General features: G+C 49.7%; 1 protein-coding gene across 1 annotated transcript in view; it reads left to right on the top strand.

The window, feature by feature from the left end:
- Positions 1–19,756, top strand: part of LOC122102255 (ATP-binding cassette sub-family C member 9) — a gene marked incomplete at its 3' end in the record, with an annotated part of 63,175 nt that overhangs the window by 28,979 nt on the left and 14,440 nt on the right. Inside the window, exons 14-25 of the mRNA XM_042672869.1 lie at positions 2,104–2,212; positions 4,002–4,103; positions 8,199–8,271; positions 8,619–8,724; positions 11,119–11,157; positions 13,049–13,150; positions 14,218–14,302; positions 15,059–15,139; positions 15,267–15,404; positions 15,505–15,630; positions 17,698–17,794; positions 18,201–18,430. Of these exons, the coding sequence (XP_042528803.1) occupies positions 2,104–2,212; positions 4,002–4,103; positions 8,199–8,271; positions 8,619–8,724; positions 11,119–11,157; positions 13,049–13,150; positions 14,218–14,302; positions 15,059–15,139; positions 15,267–15,404; positions 15,505–15,630; positions 17,698–17,794; positions 18,201–18,430 (1,288 nt within the window). The remainder of the gene's footprint in view (positions 1–2,103; positions 2,213–4,001; positions 4,104–8,198; positions 8,272–8,618; positions 8,725–11,118; positions 11,158–13,048; positions 13,151–14,217; positions 14,303–15,058; positions 15,140–15,266; positions 15,405–15,504; positions 15,631–17,697; positions 17,795–18,200; positions 18,431–19,756) is intronic.

The raw sequence follows: 19,756 nt of genomic DNA, 5'->3' as shown, positions 1-19,756 counted from the left end.
GCTCGGGGAAATCCAGAAATCCTCCAGCGCCAAAAGCACTTGGACCCGCTGAGCTGGGGGAAAGCAAACGATCAAAGCAATCCAAAGATGGTTGTGTTAAGTTTTTTGGGGGGCTCCCTCACCCCCATTCATAGTTTATAGTCCTGCTGCCCTGAATTCTAGGATGCTTACGGGGAGCTCATTCCCTGAGCGGTTCTGGATGAGCAACACCCCCGTTTTAGATCTCAACCAAAGGGATTTACTGGTTTGATCACGGGCCGATCTGTTTATAAAGGGAACAGTTCCCGAGTGCCAAAGCCACGGACCAAGTAGGATCGACTTCTAAAAGCTTATCTCTCTAAAATGAATGTTAGGGTTTGACTAGTGCACGCTGCAGAGAAGGCAAATCTTTTATTCCATTTTATTGTGCCAGTCCTGGGTCTTGAACTCAGGGCCTGGGCGCTGTCCCTGAGCTCTTTCACTCAAGGCTGGTGCTCTACCACGTGAGCCACAGCTCCACTCCCGGTTTTCTGGTGGTTCACTGGAGATCAGAGTCTCACAGACTTTCCTGCCCGGGCTGGCCTCGAACTGTGATCCTCAGGTCTCAGCCTCCTGAGTCGCTGGGATGACAGGCGGGAGCCACGGTGCCCGGCTGCTCTCCATCATCTGTCTCTATCATCTGTCTATTGCTAACTCTATGTTCCATTTATACGCATGCATACATTTTTATCTGTATGATAGACATGTTTATGTCTATATCATCCCCCTAAGTCAATATCCCATTAACATGTTTGTCTGCATCTATATCGATATATTATGTATCTATATATTTATATATCTATTATATACTGTATCCGATATATACTGTATATTATATACTCTATATCTTTATGGAGAGTATGTATTTACATATAGATATGTACTATATCTATGTAATTATATTGATATAATATGTAATATATACTATAGTATATGCTATATATACCATATATACACTATATAGCATATATGCTATATATACTATAGATAAAACATATAGTATAGTATATATTATATACTACTTATTATATAGAGATGGTATATACTATTATTATGTAGGTGTCGTATATATATATATATATATATATATATATACAACATAGTATAGATATAGTATGTTCTATACTATATCGTATAGTATATATACAGTATATATATACATAGTATATACACTGTATAGCATACTGTATATATACTATACTATATCGTATAGATAGTATAGTACGTAGTGTATACTATACAGTGTATACTATAGTATACATATCTATATTGTATATAATATTGTGTATATTATATATTACACAGTATATATAGCATATACTGTAGTACATATATAATAGGTATATATATCATATATCATATATAGTACATATTATACAATTATATGTAGTATCTGTTATGCACCATACAGTGTTATACATTGTGTGAGGTATCTATGGTATCTTACGTATTTATTACAGGATCTGTGAGCTCTGTAGTAGATCTGTCATGTGTCAGCATCCCGTGCACGTGTCACTGTCACCATGCCGGCTGCCGGCTGCGTTTCGGGTTCGTCCTCATCCACTGCCTTTAATGAGGAGTGGAGGGGAAGCGCAAGGCCAGAGCCTGCACAGGGTGGCTGCCGGCCATGGGCTGGCCACAGGCTGACCACGGGCTGGCCACGGGCTGGCCACAGGCTGACCACGGGCTGGCCACGGGCTGGCCACGGGCTGGCCACGGGCTGACCACGGGCTGGCCTCGGGCTGACCACGGGCTGACCACGGGCTGGCCACGGGCTGGCCACGGGCTGACCACGGGCTGGCCACGGGCTGGCCACGGGCTGGCCACGGGCTGGCCAGGGTGCTGGCCACGGGGTGCTGGCCACGGGCTGCCCTGCTGTGGGTCTGAGAGTCTGGAGGTGCTGGCGGCCTGCAGGCTGCTGCAGGCCTGGCCACGGGGGGCCTGGCGGGCCTCCCCGCTCCCCGGCCCTGGCTGAGCGCTGGTGGGCGGGCTGGGCGGGGCGGGCTAGTGTGTGATCCGAGCTGACCTGGTGTGTGTGTGTGCATGTGTGTGCGTGTGTGCGCGTGTGTCGCTTGACCTCCGCAGTGTGCAGAAGCTGAGCGAGTTCCTGCTGAGCGACGAGATCAGCGGCCACAGCTGGAGGGCCGGGGAGGGCGCGCTGCCATTTGAGTCGTGCAAGAAGCACACGGGCGTGGTGAGCGTTGGCCCTGCGGGGGGTGGGGGGGGCAGAGACGGGGTGCGGGCATCGGGCGGCAACTGGAAGAAAGCGGAAGCCTTGGAGTTTAAATCTCTAGGGAAGAGGATCGCCAGGCGTGTGCATGCACACCCTCAGACAGACAGACAGACACACACACACTTGCACAAACATCATCCAACCACAGGGCTGGGCTGTAGCTCAGTTGGCAAAGCACTTTCCCAGCAGATACAATACCATGGGTCCCATCTTCAGTACCCCCCCCAACACAACAACAACAACGAACACAGTTCAACGCAATCGGAACTCAGGGTATTGGAGGTAGGAAGACAGGTGTTTGACCCCCTGAACCATACCCCCGGTCTTTTCTGCGTTTGTCCTTTGTCGGGCATCTTGTGCGTGAGCCCAGAGCCAGCCACAGCGCCTGCCCGCGCCTCCTGTGCCTTTCATCCAGCTGAGTTGGCACGTGCACACTACCATACCTGGCCCACTGGTTGAGATGGGGTCTCACGGACATGTCCATCCAGGCAGATCTCAACGCTCAGCCCTCCCAGGCTGTCCACAGGCTGCCGGGAGAGAGAGGTCAGAGGGCTGTGTAATTCAAGGAGCAATTATTTTGGGTGCGGGGCTGGACATAGAATCCAGGGTTTCATCCTGCTACGCACGTGCTGAGCTACAAGCCCTGAGCATCTATGTTTGACACCCAGGTGATGAGAACTTCAAGTTCAGACGGTAGGGATGAGGAAGAAGGCTCAAAGATATCTATACCTCTATCGATATCTATACACGCATATCGCATATACACACGTACATGCATGAGTATAAATGTGTGTATACATACACATTTGAGTGTCGTTTTAGATGTGTGTAAATATGTCTGTATATATTATGTGTGTATATAAATATATGGGTCTATATGTATATGTATGTGTGTGTGTGTATATTTTATATATACGTATAGGTGTGCATATTTGTGTATACACACGTATGTATGTCCATGTCCACATGTGTGTGTGTATATATGCATTTTTATATATATATGTTTAGAGAGAGAGCCTATTCTAGCTCATGGAGGGTTGGTGTTGAACTCGATCATTACGTAACACACACCTCCTAAGAAGAGAAATGGTCACGACACAGTTAAAGGTCCCCGTCACTAGACATCGTATAACATTTGAATGAAGGAGACTCCATGATATCAGAGCTACAGGGAGAGGGAAATATCACTGAAAGAAACGTGCTGAAGGAATTCTTTAAAAGTAACATCTACATTCTATGTGAAGTTGAAAAGACGATGATTTTCCCCCAGATGAGCCGTGTTATAAATTCCAGTTCACCTTTCATAGGACCATTGGGAAAACCCATACTTTTTTTTTGTCGGTCATGAGGCTTGAACTCGGGGCCTGGGCGCTGTCCCTGAGCTCTTTCACTCAAGGCTGGCGCTCTACCACCTGAGCCACAGCGCCACTTAAGGTTTTCTGGTGGTTCACTGGAGACAAGAGTCTCACGGGCATTTCCTGCCTGGGCTGGCTTTGAACCTCGATCCTCAGATCTCCGCCTCCTGAGCAGCTATGATAATGAGAGTGAGCCATGAGGATCTAGAACTTTCCATGCTAAGATAGAATTCACCCATCTATCTTAAGACCAAAAACCCCCCCAATAATTCCTCACCTTGTGTGTGACTGACTTTTATCTGACACATTCCTTCCTTCCCCCAGAAATTCCCCGGGATTTGAGTGAAGTAGTAATAGCTTCAACCTGTGTTTTTTCTTTTCCCATTGGAATGTAGCAACCGAAAACGATCAACAGGAAGCAGCCGGGAAGGTATCACCTGGACAGCTGTGAGTCGCGGCACCTGCGCTCGGTGGAAACAGAAGATGTGGCCATAAAGGTCATTTCATTTCCTGGATTCCTGTACCAATAGAGGCACAGGCGGGACTGGTTTGGGGCCGGGCATCCGGTGAGGGTGTCCTCCGTCTGTGTCTGATGGCGGCTGTGGTTTGTAGTTAAAAACACGCTGTGGGGTGTACGATTTCTCAGTTCTGCTTCTCTGTGCTTCAGAAATAACCACGGGCTGTTTCGCTCTGCGTGTGTGTGAGACGCTACTGTGTCCTCTCAAACTCTTGCATGAATGGATTCATAGGCAAACACTGATATGACAAAGCTAAGAAATGAGAATCGTGTGTGTGCGTGCGTGTGTGTGTGTGTGTGTGTGCGCGCGTGTGTGTGTGTGTGTGTGTGTGTGTGTGTGTGTGCTGGTCCCGGGGCTTGAACTCAGGGCCGGGGTGCTGTCCCTGAGCTCTTTCACTCAAGGCTGGCGCTCTACCACTTGAGCCACAGCGCCACTTAAGGTTTTCTGGGGGTTCATTGGAGTCAAGAGTCTCACAGACATTTCCTGCCCGGGCTGGCTTTGAACTATGATCCTCAGATCTCAGCCTCCTGAGTAGCTGGGATGACAGGCGGGAGCCACCGATGCTTGGTTTACAATCTACATCTTTTCAAGAGAAATAAATTAGTTAGTGATGGTTTTGGGATTTGGCCTTTGGGCTCTGGCGTTAAGCTGAAGTAGAACAGGTCAACCTGTGCCGCCTAACACTTACCCAGACCTACCACTGATGGTAGGGGACAAGGCCCAGGAAGACGGGAACCAATCAGCGTTGAGCAGGATGCAGCGCAGATCCAAGAGCAGGCCTGTTCCTCTGTACCCTGGACCATCTGCATCCTAAGACTCGGCTGTTAAGAAACCTCCTTATTGTAGCTACCCTGAGAGAGAGAAAGAGGAGGGAGGGAGAGAAAGAGAGAAAGCGAAGGAGGGAGAGAAAGAAAGGGAGGGAGGGAGGGAAAAGACATGTCTGCATCTGCCACTGCAGCAAGCTTGCCCTTGCAGGGAGTCAGTGAATGCTCTTGTTGCTTGACCGTTACTTTGAGATGAGACTTTGGAGCAATGGCTCTGCCTCTTTGAGTCACCGTTCATCACCCGAGGTGGCCATAAAACTTCAGTATAGATGCTTTGAGGGTGGGGGGAAGCGAGGCCAGAGAGTTTCAGGGCGACACGCTCACTATTCTTCACTTTGGTGTCCGCTGGAGTGCTTTAAACATGTAACCATGAGCCCGGCTCTGCGGCTCCCGCCTGTCATCCCAGCGACTCAGGAGGCTCAGATGTTGAGGATCGAGGTTCAAAGCCAGCCCTGGCAGACAGGTCTTTGAGACTCTGATCTCCAACGAGCCACCAGAAAACCCGAAGTGGCGCTGTGGCTCAAGCGGTAGAGCACCAGCCTTGAGCTGAAGAGCTCAGGGACAGCGCCCAGGCCCTGAGTTCAAGTCCCACAACGGACCAAGACAAACAAATAAAAACCACCACCACCATGTTTTAGAAAACAACCAGGGAGACACAGTACAACCTCCCGATTTGGTGCTAGGTCGGAAAAGAAGAAGGGACAGTTTCCACCCAGCACCGAATGCCCACCCATGAGTGGTGGGATTGGTGCTTTACCATCGATGATATCACCTAAGTAAGGCCGTGGGCCATCTTAGTTTGTGCAGACATAGCCTACGGCGTGCACGCTAGGACAAAATTACGAAGTGCACAGCTAGTAGACAGTAGACAATCCCCAACAGGAGTCTAAGCACCAGAGAGAGACAGAGAGAGAGAAAATGGGATTCAGAGCAGCCGCAGTTCAGCGAGGAAGCCGTTGATGTCTGTGCTGTGTGAAAAGCTTCTAGAAGAGAGACGCTTCTTAGTGACGTTTGGGGACAATATCGTGCATGTCAACGCGTGCAGGTCTGGGCGAGAGGACTTCAGGGGGAGCACCAGCAAACAGTCGGGAGACGGTGAGCTCAACGTGTTTCTGGGACAGGAAGGGCAGGGCCGTGGTTTAAGCTGCTGGAGTTAAGAGACAGGTAACAGGTAGGAAGCGTATGGGGGGGGGGGAGACCACTTTCCCTCATGGAGAATGGAGGCCTGGAGTGGTTGGAAGGTCGGCAACTTTGGAATTGGGCCCGGCTGGATTCGGGAAGGGGGTGGACAGGCGTTGGTGGCGGGTGAAGAGCTGCTGTATTTCTGGCAGTGGTGTCAAGTGTTTGGTCTGTGTGTGTGTGTGTGTGTGTGTGTGTGTGTGTGTGTGCCAGTGCTGGGGCTTGAACTCAGGGCCTGGGTGCCATCCCTGAGATTCCTTTTTGCTCAAGGCTACAGCAATCTACCACTTGGAGCCAACAGCTCCACTTTGGTGGTTCATGGGAGAGAAGAATCTCACGGACTTTGCTGTCTGTCCCGGGGCTGGCTTTGAACTGTGAGCCTCAGATCTCAGCCTCCTGAGTAGCTGGGATGACAGGATTGAAGAATGCAGGTAAAGACTGCAGGAGTGTGTGGTTTATGACAGGCCGCTAGCTAATGGGGTGCTCAGAGGCAAAGGAGGGGTTACCTGGCTCAGGTGTCCATGGCTTGTGAATCGATCAGATGAATACTTGAGACTTTGGAGCAGGGGATGGGTCCCTGTCTAGCCACGGTAAGCCAAGAACTTGGCTCTCTGACACATTCTAGAATAAGATCTCTAGGACCCCGTTGATCGATCATCGAGACGATGCCTGTCTCCTGTCATCCCAGCTACTCAGGGGCTGAGAGCTGAGGATCGAGGTTCAAAACCAGCCCAGGTGGGAAAAGTCCATGAGACTTTTTTTTTTTTTGCTAGTCTTGGGACTTGAACTCAGGGCCTGGGTGCTGTCCCTGACCTTTGCTCAAGGCTAGAAAGTTCTAGCCACAGTGACACTCCCAGCCTTTTCTGAATAGTTTATTGGAGCTGAAAGTCTCATAGACTTTTCTGCCCAGGCTGGCTTTGAACTGTGATCCTCTTAGCTCAGTTTCCTGAGTAGCTGGGATGACAGGTGTGAGCCACCAGTGCCTGGCTTTCCGTGAGACTCTTATCTCCAGCGAACTACCAAATAGTCAAAAGTAGAGCTGTAGAACACTAGTAGCCATGTGCAAAAAAAAAATCTCAGGGACAGAGCCCAGGCCCTGAGTTTAAGCCCCAGGATCTGCACACACAAAGAAAAATACCGAATAACTTGTGACTCTGTGTGTGTGTGTGTGTGTGTGTGTGTGTGTGTGTGTGTGTATGTGTGTGTTTGCTGTAAGTAGAGCTTGAACTCAAGGCCTCACACTCTCCCTTGACTTTTTCATGCAAGACGGGTGCTCTGCTACTTGAGCCACAGTTCTACGTCCAGCTTTTTGCTGATGAACTGGAGATACGAGTCTCTCAGATTTCTCTGCCTGGGGTTGGCCTCAAACTGTGATGCTCAGATCTCAGCCTCCTGAGTAGCTGGGATGACAGGCGGGAGCCACCGGCGCCCGGCCCTGGTGATGCGTGTTGATATTTAAAGCAGGTATTGCTTCATGTGTCTGTGTTTATTTTCTGCTCACCTGGACTCCTTCCAACATTACTAAACGTGGTGGTAAGTTGACTCCATTCCAGAAACTCATTCATTACGGGGCCTCTCTCAGCTGTTAAAAGTCATCTTGATGATTTCTGGTAGATTCTCTTGTTCCCTTGGCCTTGTCTAGTAGAGGAGACAAAGAAGGAAGGTAGAGATTTCTTTGGAATATGTTTATGATGGTTCCGTCGTTTTCCAAGAAGCACCGCTTCCTGGGTAAGGGATCCAGGAGTTCAAAGGACTTTGCTACACCTCTTGCCACCAATCAGAAAACCCCTGCACGTGCGTTATTTGCTGTGTGTCATGGAGGCCATAAAGAAGCTGTGACATGGAATTGATCTGGGGCTGGGCAGGTGGCTCAGGGGTAGAGCGCTCGCCTAGCAATGCAGGAAAGCCCTGGGTTCGATTCCTCAGTGCCACAGACGCAGAAAAAGCCGGAAGTGGCGCTGTGGCTCAAGCGGTAGAGCGCCTGCCTTGAGCCAAAGAAGCTCAGAGACAGTTAGAGAGAGAGGAGAGAGAGAGAGATCTTGTCTTTCACTTTGGCATTCGTATTTTCCAGGTCACCAATGGGTTTTTCTCCTGGGGTAGCAGTGTTCCTACATTATCCAACATAGACATCCGAATTCCAACTGGTAAGAGTGGCTTGAATGGTGGGTTTTTTTGAGGTGGGGGAATTGTTAATTATTTTTTGTTGGTTGTGGGACTTGAACTCAGGGCCTGGGCGCTGTCCCTCAGCTCTTCAGCTCAAGGCTGGCGCTCTACCGCTTGCGCTACAGCGCCACTTCTGGCTTTTTGCTGGTGCATTGGAGATCAGAGTCTCATGGATTTTTTCTGCCTGGAGTTGGCTTCAAACTGTGATCCTCAGATCTCAGCCTCCCGAGTCACAAGCCAACCAGCAACCTGGGTTGAAGTGCGTTCTCCTTTGATTTTTCTAGAAACTTCTTTCTCAACTGGTGGTTGCCCTGTTTTGTTTCCGTAGGTCAGCTCACGATGATCGTAGGCCAGGTCGGGTGCGGGAAGTCTTCTCTTCTCCTAGCCATTCTCGGGGAGATGCAGACTTTGGAGGGTAGAGTTCAGTGGAATTAGTAAGTATATTTGCATTTCATTGGTATCGCTCTGCTGTGCGTCCGATCATCTTCCAAAGGAAGGAATAAGTCAGCACAGACTTCAAAAAAGGGAAGGGAAATCTTACATGCCGTGCATGAAAATGATCAAACAGTTCATGGATGGGCGTTTGTGGTAACATCAACGAAGATGCGTGAAGTGAATGGGTAAATTAATGGTATTTCAATAGAGAGTAAACCTATTACTAACCTCTTTTAGCTCGAGAACTAGCAGTACTTGTAAGGCTCAAGTGCAGAATGTTGGTGGATAGATGAGGAAATATGGACCAATCAACGGGGAAATCCTCACCATGTTTCCCTCCCCACTTGAAGGACGGAGACACTGGAAGAATCTAGAAGCGTAGGCCAGCGTAGTAGGCTATTTAATCGGAAGGGGGTGAAATAGGAAATCCTCTCGTGTGATGCTCTTTCTAAATGTCAGGGTCGTGGCGTGTGAGTTTTCAAAGCACATGGTAGTAATGACATCGTCGTAATAACAAATCGAGTCAGAAAGAGGAAGGGGAAGTCATCTGTATTCACCCAGTACACGCCGATCGCGTTCATAAGACATCAGATTAAAGTCTAGTGGTCCTCAGATGAGTCGGATCTTGCCCCCCCAGGACATCATTGGCCATGTGTAGAGACATACTTACTTGGTGGTAAAACCAAAGAGCTGGAATCGCCATGCTCTGGTTATTAGAAACCAGAGGAATCACCTCCCAGCATGCACTTTGGCCTAAATCTTGGTTTTGCCCACGCTGGAGAGCCTGGCTCAGCAATGTCCAATTTTATCCCCACTGCCAGTAATTCTACCTGCTGTTTCAGTACACAGGCATCTCTCAGGATGCGAGCCAAGACTTATTTATAGAGAGAGGTCAATGGCGGCCCATTTTGTTTTATTCTGTTTTACTTTGTGTCGGTCGTGGGGCTTGAACTCAGGGCCTGGGCGCGGTTCCCTGAGCTGTTTTTGCTCAAGGCTGGTGCTCTACCACTTTGAGCCACAGCTCCACTTGCGGTTTTCTAGGGGTTCGTTGGAGATGAGAGTCTCCCTGGGCCGGCTTTGAACCGCGATCCTCAGGTCTCAGCCTCCCGAGTAGCTGGGATGACAGGCGGGAGCCACTAAGCCCAGCTCCCTTTCATATTCTCACCAGCCTGACCACATCAGCACCGGCTCCTGACTGTGCTCTTCATGAGACACAATCAGGAAGCATTTCTAATGCACAGTGACCATCGCTGAAATAGAGTCGACGGTAACTGTGGATGAGTTGGGGCATCTAGATTCGCATCTTCAGCCTGGGCTGACAGTCTCCCGTGAGCAGTGGACGTTTTCCCCTGCATGGCCAAGCTGTGAACGACACCATCCATTTCCCCTGCTCCTCCTGCTCTCCTCCTCCTCCTTCTCAGAGAACACGATTGAAGTCACCTGCTGGCATTTCAATCCTAACGAAGGCCAGGCCCCTCACAGCTCTTACATAAAGCCTCCCAGGGCAAAGGGAATAGATTTCCCCTTGGGTGCCAGTTAGATCTACATTAGAAGCATTTAAGAGTCTTGCGCTTAGATAGACAATATATCATATCATATCATGGTATATATTATACGTATTATATATTATACTATATGCTACTTTAGGTTATTACATATACAATATGATGGTATAGACTGTTATAAATGGTATGTAAAATGACATATAATTATATATTTATATAATTTATATATTATGTTTACTCTATAAACAGGTCTACGTGCAAATATAGCTATATGAATATATACTCCATAAATATTTATTTACTATCTAAACATACGTTGAATTTAGTTTATGTCGCCGTGGCTAAATGAAGAACTTCCAGGGTGGCTGGGGTCGAATGTGAATTCCCAACACAGAATCAGTGAAACCAACCATTGATCTTCCCACCAGCAACAACCTCATCACGTAGGAAGTAACCAAATGCAGCGAGGGAGTGTGATTTCTGGGGACACTTAGAGCCCCCCAAAGAACCCCACAGATCCACCCAAATGCCTCATGGGACTCTGATGGCGGTGGTTGGATTTACTCCTGGAGTCTGCCTTTCTTCCAGGCTTGGTGGGGGACCTAGAGAGATGTCTTACAGACACCCCCAAATACTTCTTCCCAGGGTAGCCAAGTAGCCATTTAAAAGACACAGGGCAAATGGTAAAGACGAGGAGAGATTGGAAATACAGTGAAAGGAGGCAACCGTCACGTACAAAGGTCTGGCTCCGTCTTCTTTGTGAGTCCTGGGAGCCATTAGCACCTGCCCGTTTGCTTATTCGTTCATGCGTATTGTTGATGTGTTCACCTCTCGCCTTCTATATTTATTGCTTCATCATTAATGAATGCTGTTTGCCCATACTTGCAGTGTAAATGAATCTGAGTCTTCTCTTGAAGGAAACAGAAGGTATTATTATTATTATTATTCATTATTGTTTCATCTTAACTTGACTTTAATAAGAATAACCCCCTTTTCCTTCATCTTTAATCCCTGGTTCTCCAGCCATCTTGTGCACCCTGTGTATAGTTGCTTATTAAAACGTCTTGGCCAGTTACTCACAAGTCGCCGTGATCCTCCAACCTTGGCAGTCTGCCAACAGGATTCATTTTCCAAATGAAAGGGCTCATCAGGTCCACTTCATTAACATTAAAATAATAATCTTCTCCACGAGTCGTGTCTGTGAGACTCTGAGCTCCCAGGAACCACCAGCAAACCAGAAGTGGCGCTGTGGCTCAAGTGGTAGAGCGCCAGCCTTGAGGGAAAGAGCTCAGGGACAGCGCCCAGGCCCTGAGTTCGAGCCCCACGACCGACCAAGAAAAAAAGAAGCAACCAAAAACTCTTGTGAATCCGAAGGTTGAAGGAGGCAGACAAATCAAAGTTTGGGTTTCACCGCTTCTTTGTGTGCAGACTCATTCGTAATTTATCTTAAAGGCTACCAGGGAATGGATGGACATTCTCTTGTCTTCTCCAGAGCCTCTGAACGAGAGAATGTTTCCAGAAGATTCCTGAGCATTTCTAATGCCTCCTTTAACCATCATCCTCTCGGTTAACGGTCATCCTAGATCACTAACGGACCCCGGAATTCTGACTTTGACACTGACCTGTCCCTTCTCCCCAAACCCCAGGCTCATCATCTTCTTCCTCTCCTACACCCCTACATGTTCCTAATTCTTGCAAATTAAACTCCCAGCTCCCCTCCCCCCCAAAGGAAAAGAAGGGGAGGAGGGACGGGGAAGACGTTATTCTTATGGTCTTGGAATATTAAACGATTTCGCTATGATGTCCAAAATGGAGCTCAAATGTATAATTTCCAGGTGGAGTCGGACTCTTCTCAAGATGCCTTTTAAAAAATGTTTATTACTACTATTATTACTATTATTATTATTATTGGTGTGTGGGGTAGTTTAAGTCTTCCATGGTGCTCACGGCTGGCGCTCTACTTCGTTGACCATGCCTCCAGTCCAGCTTTTTGCTGGTTAACTGGAGATGGTGTCCAGTCTCTTATTCTTTGTTTTGAAGTATTTCTATGGCTAGGTTACCTATATGTGTTTTGCACATTGACCATTTGAAATGTGTTAACGAAGCCACAGAACGCAGGCTATAAATACAGCATCAATTCATGTTTTTTAGAGGTTTATGAACAATATTAACAGTTCATTAAAGTAGGTTTTTAATTTAAATTTTTGTTTTGTTTCGTGCTGGCTTTGAACTCAGAGCCTGGGCGCTGTCCCTGAACTTTTTTGCTCAGGGCTAGCGCTCTACCACTTGAGCCACAGCTCCACTTCCAGCTTTTGGGTGGTTCCTTGGAGATCAGAGTCACAGAGACTTTCCTGGCTTTGAACCTCAATCCTCAGATCTCAGCTGGGATGACAGGCAGGAGCCACCAGTGCTGGGCTTTAAAGTGCTTTTTAATATAGGGCAAAATGCCTGGCTTCTTGAGAGAATGAATTATGAGTCGGCTTTTAAATTATTTTAAAGTTTCTTTTCTCATTTTAGAAAAGAAAATTTCAATGAGTGGTTTAAACCTGGAAGCACTTCATCAGGATAACAGAATCCAACTTTTCTAGGACATGTTGATGTAATTCCAACCTCTTTCGTTTAGGAAGCCTATTGAGTCATTTCTGAATCGAGCTGATCGCTCTTAAACTTTGCTCTTTTCGAAGTTTTCCCACTTCTGTGTCTGAGATACCTCGCCAACCTTTCTTTTTCCTTAGTTGTAGTAAAACACACACACACACACACACACACAGACCACAGGGCCTTTGCATAACTCCCGTGTTTCCTTTTCCCTTCCCAGCAGGAGCAGGTATTCCGTGGCTTACGCCGCTCAAAAGCCTTGGTTATTAAATGCCACTGTGGAAGAAAACATTACCTTTGGGAGCCCTTTCAACAGACAGAGGTAAATTCCCTACTCTTCTTTTTTTTTTTTTGGTGCCAGTCTTAGGACTTGAACTCAAAGCCTGGGCTGGCTTCAAACCGTGAGCCTCAGATCTCAGCCTCCTGAGTCGCTGGGATGACAGGCGTCCATTTAATCCCTGGTTTCGGCCTCAGATTTCCTCCTCTCTCTCTGTACTCCGTTTCCATCCTGCCGAATCAAGGCCTCTGAGTCAGCTTGTGTGTGTGTGTGTGAGTGTGCATGGGTGTGTGTGCATGTGCGTGTGTGTATAAGGAGGGGGGGAGCTTGAGAGAGAAACCGAGGCAGACAAGGAAAGAGAGAATGAGACAAAGGAGAGAGAAATGAAGATGGAGAAACAGAAAGAGATAAAGACAGAGAGGAATTAGAGACACAGACACAAAGGCAGAGAGACAGACAGACAGACAGACAGAGACAGAGAGAGGAACACAGAGACAGAGATAATGGTAGAGACAGAGACAGAGAGAAAGAAACAGACAAAGTGAAGCAGAAAAGAGAGAGAAACAGATGGAAAGATTCAGCCAGAGCCAGAGGAACACAGGGAGAGAGAAAGAGAGAAACAGAGAGACAGACACAGAGAGATAGAGACAGACAGACACAAAGGTAGAAAGAGACAGACAGAGAGGAACAGAGACAGAGAGACAAAGAGAGGCAGAGATGGAGAGAGAGAGAAATAGAAACAGACTATGAGGGAAACATTCTGAGAGCCGGGCACCGGTGGCTCCCGCCTGTCATCCCAGCCACTCAGGGAGGCTGAGATCGGAGGATCGCGGTTCAAGGCCAGCCTGGGCAGGAAAGCAAATCTGTGAGACTCTGCTCTCCAACGAACCACCTCCCCAAAGCCTGACGTTGAGTGGTAAAGCGCCAGCCTTGAGCACACACACACACACACACACACACACACACACACACACACACACACACACACACACACACACAGCTCAGGCCCTGAGTTCAAGACCCGGGACCGGTAGATTACAAAAAACCACAAAGACCAAAACCCTAGGGAACCCCAAATACCTCGCCATGTTTGTGTGTGTGTTTGCCCAAAGGTACAAAGCTGTCACCGACGCCTGCTCTCTTCAGCCGGATATCGATCTGTTACCGTTTGGTGATCAGACTGAAATCGGAGAGAGGGTGAGCGAGATGGGTAATGGCACGCGGCCACCGCGCAGACCCCACGGAATGACCTCGTGGTCTGCCTGCCAAGCCCGCGGGCCTCCTGACGGCGGGCGGCCTGGGAAGGGTGCCGGCGGCGTAGGGCGGGCACGCTCCTGCAGCCATTATTGAGTGCCTCCTGTATACGAGGCTTGACAGTGGCCATGTGGGGTTCTGCTGGGAGGGAAGGTTCTAGAGGCCTTGGCTGGGAGCAAATGTGCTTGTTTAGATGGCTTCTGGCAGCTTCTTCTACCTCCTGGGAACCTCTGTTTCCTTCTGGCCAAAATGTTATCTGGCTATTTTTATTTTGTTCAACTCGGGTCGATGTGTTTCATGTGGATGCCATGTGATTCTGGCCTGGTAATCAATCAATTAATTCATTTGCTGGTTCTGGGACTTGAACCCAGGGTCTGGGCGCTGTCCCTGGGCTCTTTTGCTCCAGGCTGGCGCTCTACCGCTTGAGCCACAGCGCCACTTCTGGTTTTCTGGTGGTTCCTTGGCGATCAGAGTCTCATGGATTTTCCTGCCCAGGCTGGCTTTGAACTGGTGATCCTTCAGATCTCAGCCTCCCGGGTAGCTGGGATGACAGGCGGGAGCCCCTGGGAACTAGTGCTAGAAGCCAAGCATTGATCGCTCGATCAGTTCTCTTCCAACTATTGCCACCGTTGAGGTCTTTGTAGATCCTTCACGAATGGGGAGCAACGTGGAGGGGTCTTCTCGACGTTTCTCTCGCAGGGGATCAACCTGAGCGGGGGTCAAAGGCAGCGGATCTGCGTGGCCAGAGCTCTCTATCAAAACACCAACATCGTGTTCTTGGTGAGACGGTTGGCTTCCCTGCTGTGCTTTTCCTTGGGTGTCTTTGTCGCGTTCATCCGGGGCTCTTGGAGGAGTGGAATAGTATACAGGAGAGAACAAGGACTGGGTGGTGTTGCTCTGACCACAGGATGACCCGTTCTCGGCCCTGGACATCCACCTGAGCGACCACCTGATGCAGGAAGGGATCCTGAAGTTTCTCCAAGACGACAAGCGGACTCTGGTGCTGGTGACACACAAGCTGCAGTATCTGACTCACGCGGACTGGGTGAGGCTCGGGCTGCGTGGTCCCCGGGGGGGGGGGGCAGGTGCATATTGCTCTGGTTATGACCTTCCCGATGACCTTCACCCCCCCCCCCCCCCCGCAGATCATCGCCATGAAGGACGGCAGCGTGCTGCGGGAGGGGACGCTGAAGGACATCCAGACCAAGGACGTGGAGCTGTACGAGCACTGGAAGACGCTCATGAACCGCCAGGACCAGGAGCTGGAGAAGGTGGGCACGTGGCTCGGGGGAGAGGCCCCGGGTTCGAGTCCTCGGCACCCCACAGGCAGAAAAAAGCCGGGAGGGCGCTGTGGTTCAAGCGGTAGAGCGCCGGCCTTGAGTGAAAGGGCTCGGGGCGGCGTGTGTGATCTGTGATGGCGTCGGATCGTGGGTGCTGCAGACACGCGTGCGTGCGCAGGCGGTGTCTATAAACCGGCAATCGGGCGTGAGCTCGGCCATAATTGCCTCAAGTCTGCATCTTGAAGGGGGTAGGGATGTGCGTGCACACGCGCGTGCTAAGGATGTAAATGCGCACGCGCGTGCTCAGCGGCAGGATTTGGTCTCAGCTAGTTTTGACCTTTCTCTCCTTCCTCCTTCCCTCCTTCCCCCTCTCTTCTCTCCTCCTCTCTCTCCCCCTCTCTCCTCCCTTTCTCTCCTTTCTCCATCCCTTCTTTTCTCTCTCCTCCCTCCCTCTTTCCCTCTCTCTTCTCTCCCTCTCTTTCTCCTCTCCCTCCCTCCCTTCCTTCCACCCTCCCTCCCTCTCTCCCTCCCTCTCTCCCTCTTCTTCTCTCCCCCCTCTCTCCTTCCTTTCTCTCCTTTCCCTTCTCTCCTTCTCCCTCCCTCCCTCTCTCCCTCCCTCTCTCCCTCCCTCTCTCCCTCCCTCTCTCCCTCCCTCTCCTTTTCTCTCCCTCCCTCTCTTCCCCCCCTCCTTCTCCCTGTCTCTCAAGAAAGAGCTAGAAAAGGCGGGTGTTTGGATCTGAGAGTCCGGCGGGTGCTGTAGAATTCTCACGATGGTTTCTTTCGCCTTTGAAAGTGTCCCACGCCCAGCTGGATAGTGTCGAGTTTTCCTCCCCGGAGTCTAAACTAATTGTCTCATTACCTGTCATCCACGAACAAGCTACGTTAGCCTGTGATACTGTGTGTGTGTGTGTGTGTGTGTGTGTGTGCTGGGATTTGAACTCAGGGCCAACATGCTCTTGATTGGCTGCCGCTCGACCCCTTGAACCACCACACCTCCAGTATGGGCTTTTTGGTGGTGAACTGGAGGTAAGACTGCTCTTGGGTTTGTCTTCTCGGGCTGGCTGTAGCTCGCGCTGCTCAGAGCTCAGCCTCCTGAGTTGTTTGGATTACAGGCGTGAGTCACCAGACTTGTCTTTGACCAACAACCGGCTTCTCTATAATTCTATTAAGCAAACATAATGGAAGAGGATGGCGGGTCCCGGACCCCGGTCCCCTGAGCAACCCTGACCTGGATTAGTAAATATTTGTTGGATAAATGAAACGGTGTTTACTTCATCCTCAACCCAAACCCAAACCTCAACACAACGTCAGACATTGAACCTGCCCGGGGCTTACTGGAGCATTTATACTTCAGAAAGTTGGCTCTAATAAGATTTCTTTCTACCTTTTTTTGGTGTGCTGGTCCTGGGCCTTGAACTCAGGGCCTGGGCGCTGTCCCTGAGCTCTTTTGCTCAAGGCTGGAGCTCTACCACTGGAGCCACAGCGCCACTTCTGGCTTTCTTTTGGTGGATCATTGGAGATCAGAGTCTCACAGACTTTCCTGCCCCGGGCTGGATTTGAACCATGATCCTCAGCTCTCAGCCTCTTGAGTTAGCTGTGATGACCGGCGTGAGCCACCATATGCATTTTTAAAGGAAGGTATTTACGAACATGGTAAAGGAATCAGACCTCCTGAACGGAGCTAAAAATAGCCATAAAACAAGCATGGATAGAAGTCCCCAGGGCGGGCTCGGTCCCCCCTGTGAAATTCCCTCTGGACCTGAGGCACTTCTGGGACAGCTCCTGGGACTCCAATTCTGGGTCTCTGTACTGAGTGATAGCCCTGGAGGCTGACAGGAAACCATCTATGTAAGCCAGGGACGGACGGGTAGCTCCCGCCTGTCATCCCAGCTACTCAGGAGGCTGAGATGTGAGGATCGTGGTTGGAGGCCGAAGGAAAGTGCCTGAGACTCTGATCTCCAAGGAACCCCCCGGAAACCGGAAGTGGCTCCCAGGGGTCTGTAGAAGGCATCCATGGGGAGATCAGGTCCTTGCTTGACGGACATCTTTCCACTGCAGGACATGGAGGCTGACCAGACCACGCTGGAGAGGAAATCTCTACGCAGGGCCATGTATTCAAGAGAAGGCAAGGCTCAGATGGAGGACGAGGATGAAGGTAAATCTCTCTCTTTTTGTTTGGTCAAGTCCTGGGACTTGAACTCAGGGCCTGGGCTCTTCAGCTCAAGGCTGGTGCTCTACCACGTGAGCCACAGCGCCACTTCCGGTTTCCTGGTGGTTCATGGGAGATCAGAGTCTCACGGACTTTCCTGTCCAGGCTGGCTTTGAACCGTGATCCTCATAGCTGGGATTACAGGCATGAGTAGCTTGGCACTGGCCTTCAACTGACATTGTTTTTTTTTTTTCCTCTGTTCACCTCCCAAGAGTCTGGGATTACAAGAGGGAGTCACTGTGCTCAGCCTGTGAAGCTTTATACGTGTGTGTGTGTGTGTATGTGTGTGTGATCATAAGAACTCTATTTCTGGTGCCCCCCCGAAGGCTGACCCCCCCCCCCGTGTCTGTAGAGGAAGAAGAGGAGGAGGAGGAGGATGACAACATGTCCACGGTCATGCGATGCAGGACCAAGATGCCCTGGAGGACCTGCTGGTGGTACCTGACTTCCGGAGGCTTCTTCCTCCTCTGCCTCATGATCTTCTCCAAGCTGCTGAAGCATTCTGTGATCGTGGCCATCGACTACTGGCTGGCCACCTGGACGTCCAAATACAGCATCGCCAACACCGGCAAAGCCGACCAGGTACGGGCGGCCCCGCACAGCCCGAAAGACGAAGAGGAGCTGAATGAGGCCAGCCACGAGGCGCGATCTCGGCTTCGACAGCGGTCGCTCTGGGAGGGGGCAGGGCCACCAGCAATTCCCAGGGGAGCAACCGACATGCCACCAACTGTCCTGGTGTCCACGTGACAGCTACAGCTCTCGCCTGTCATCCCAGCTGCTCAGGAGGCTGAGAGCTGAGGATCGCCGGTCAAGGCCAGCCCGGGCAGGAAAGTCCGTGAGACTCTGATCTCCAATGAACCACCAGGAAAGCAGAAGTGGAGCTGTGGCTCAAGTGGTAGAGCACCAGCCTGGAGTGAAAGAGCTCAGGGACAGCACCCAGGCCCTGAGTTCAAGCCTTAAACACACACACACACACACACACACACACACACGGAGATCTATCATGTTTAGCTGTTTAGCTCATCAGGAGAAACATTTAAGGAGAATGGGTGGATTTGAACTCAAGGGTTCTATTCCCATGTGGGACACACGTGCGACTTATGTGCATCATGTAGGGTCACACGCATGTATATGCAGACACGGGAGTACACACATATATGCACACACGTACACATAGAGATATGCCTATATGTACATCTATATACACACATATACACACATCCATACATACCTGCACACATGCACACACATGCATTTACACACATACACACATGCACACACAGGCATAAATATACACGTTTGTGCATAATACACATATACACACACATATACAGGCATCCGTACATACCTGCACACATGCACACACATGCATTTACACACATACACACATGCACACACAGGCATAAATATACACGTTTGTGCATAATACACATATACACACACATAAACACATATACACATAGACACGCACACACACATAAGCACACACATGTACATATTCACAATCCACATGTATACATGCATTTGTATGTGCGCACACATATGTACACATGCATACACACCCATACACAATATACATGCATGCACACGCATATACATACATACATACCTGCGTACACATACACACATGTGTGCAATGCACAGGTATGTATAAATGCATGCACACCTACACACCTACACACCACACCTACACACCTATACGCACACACATCCACACATATCTAGGTCTTGTCTGCCTTTGCGCTGACGAGTTTTCTTTAGCTCTGCACCAGTCTGTTCACTGGTGAGTGGCTGGGAAGAATGAACAAAGGAGCCCAGCATCTTACCCCGATCTGAAAACACAACTGATCCTTCTTCCATCCCTGGCCGGAGCGCAGAGGGCGAACCGGGGCCTGTGGACTGTGGTGG

The sequence above is a fragment of the Dipodomys spectabilis genome, unplaced genomic scaffold, assembly GCF_019054845.1.
Source record: "Dipodomys spectabilis isolate Male_0828 unplaced genomic scaffold, ASM1905484v1 ptg000779l, whole genome shotgun sequence".
In the NCBI taxonomy this organism is placed as follows: Eukaryota; Metazoa; Chordata; class Mammalia; order Rodentia; family Heteromyidae; genus Dipodomys; species Dipodomys spectabilis.
This window is presented reverse-complemented; position numbering and strand designations above follow the sequence as displayed.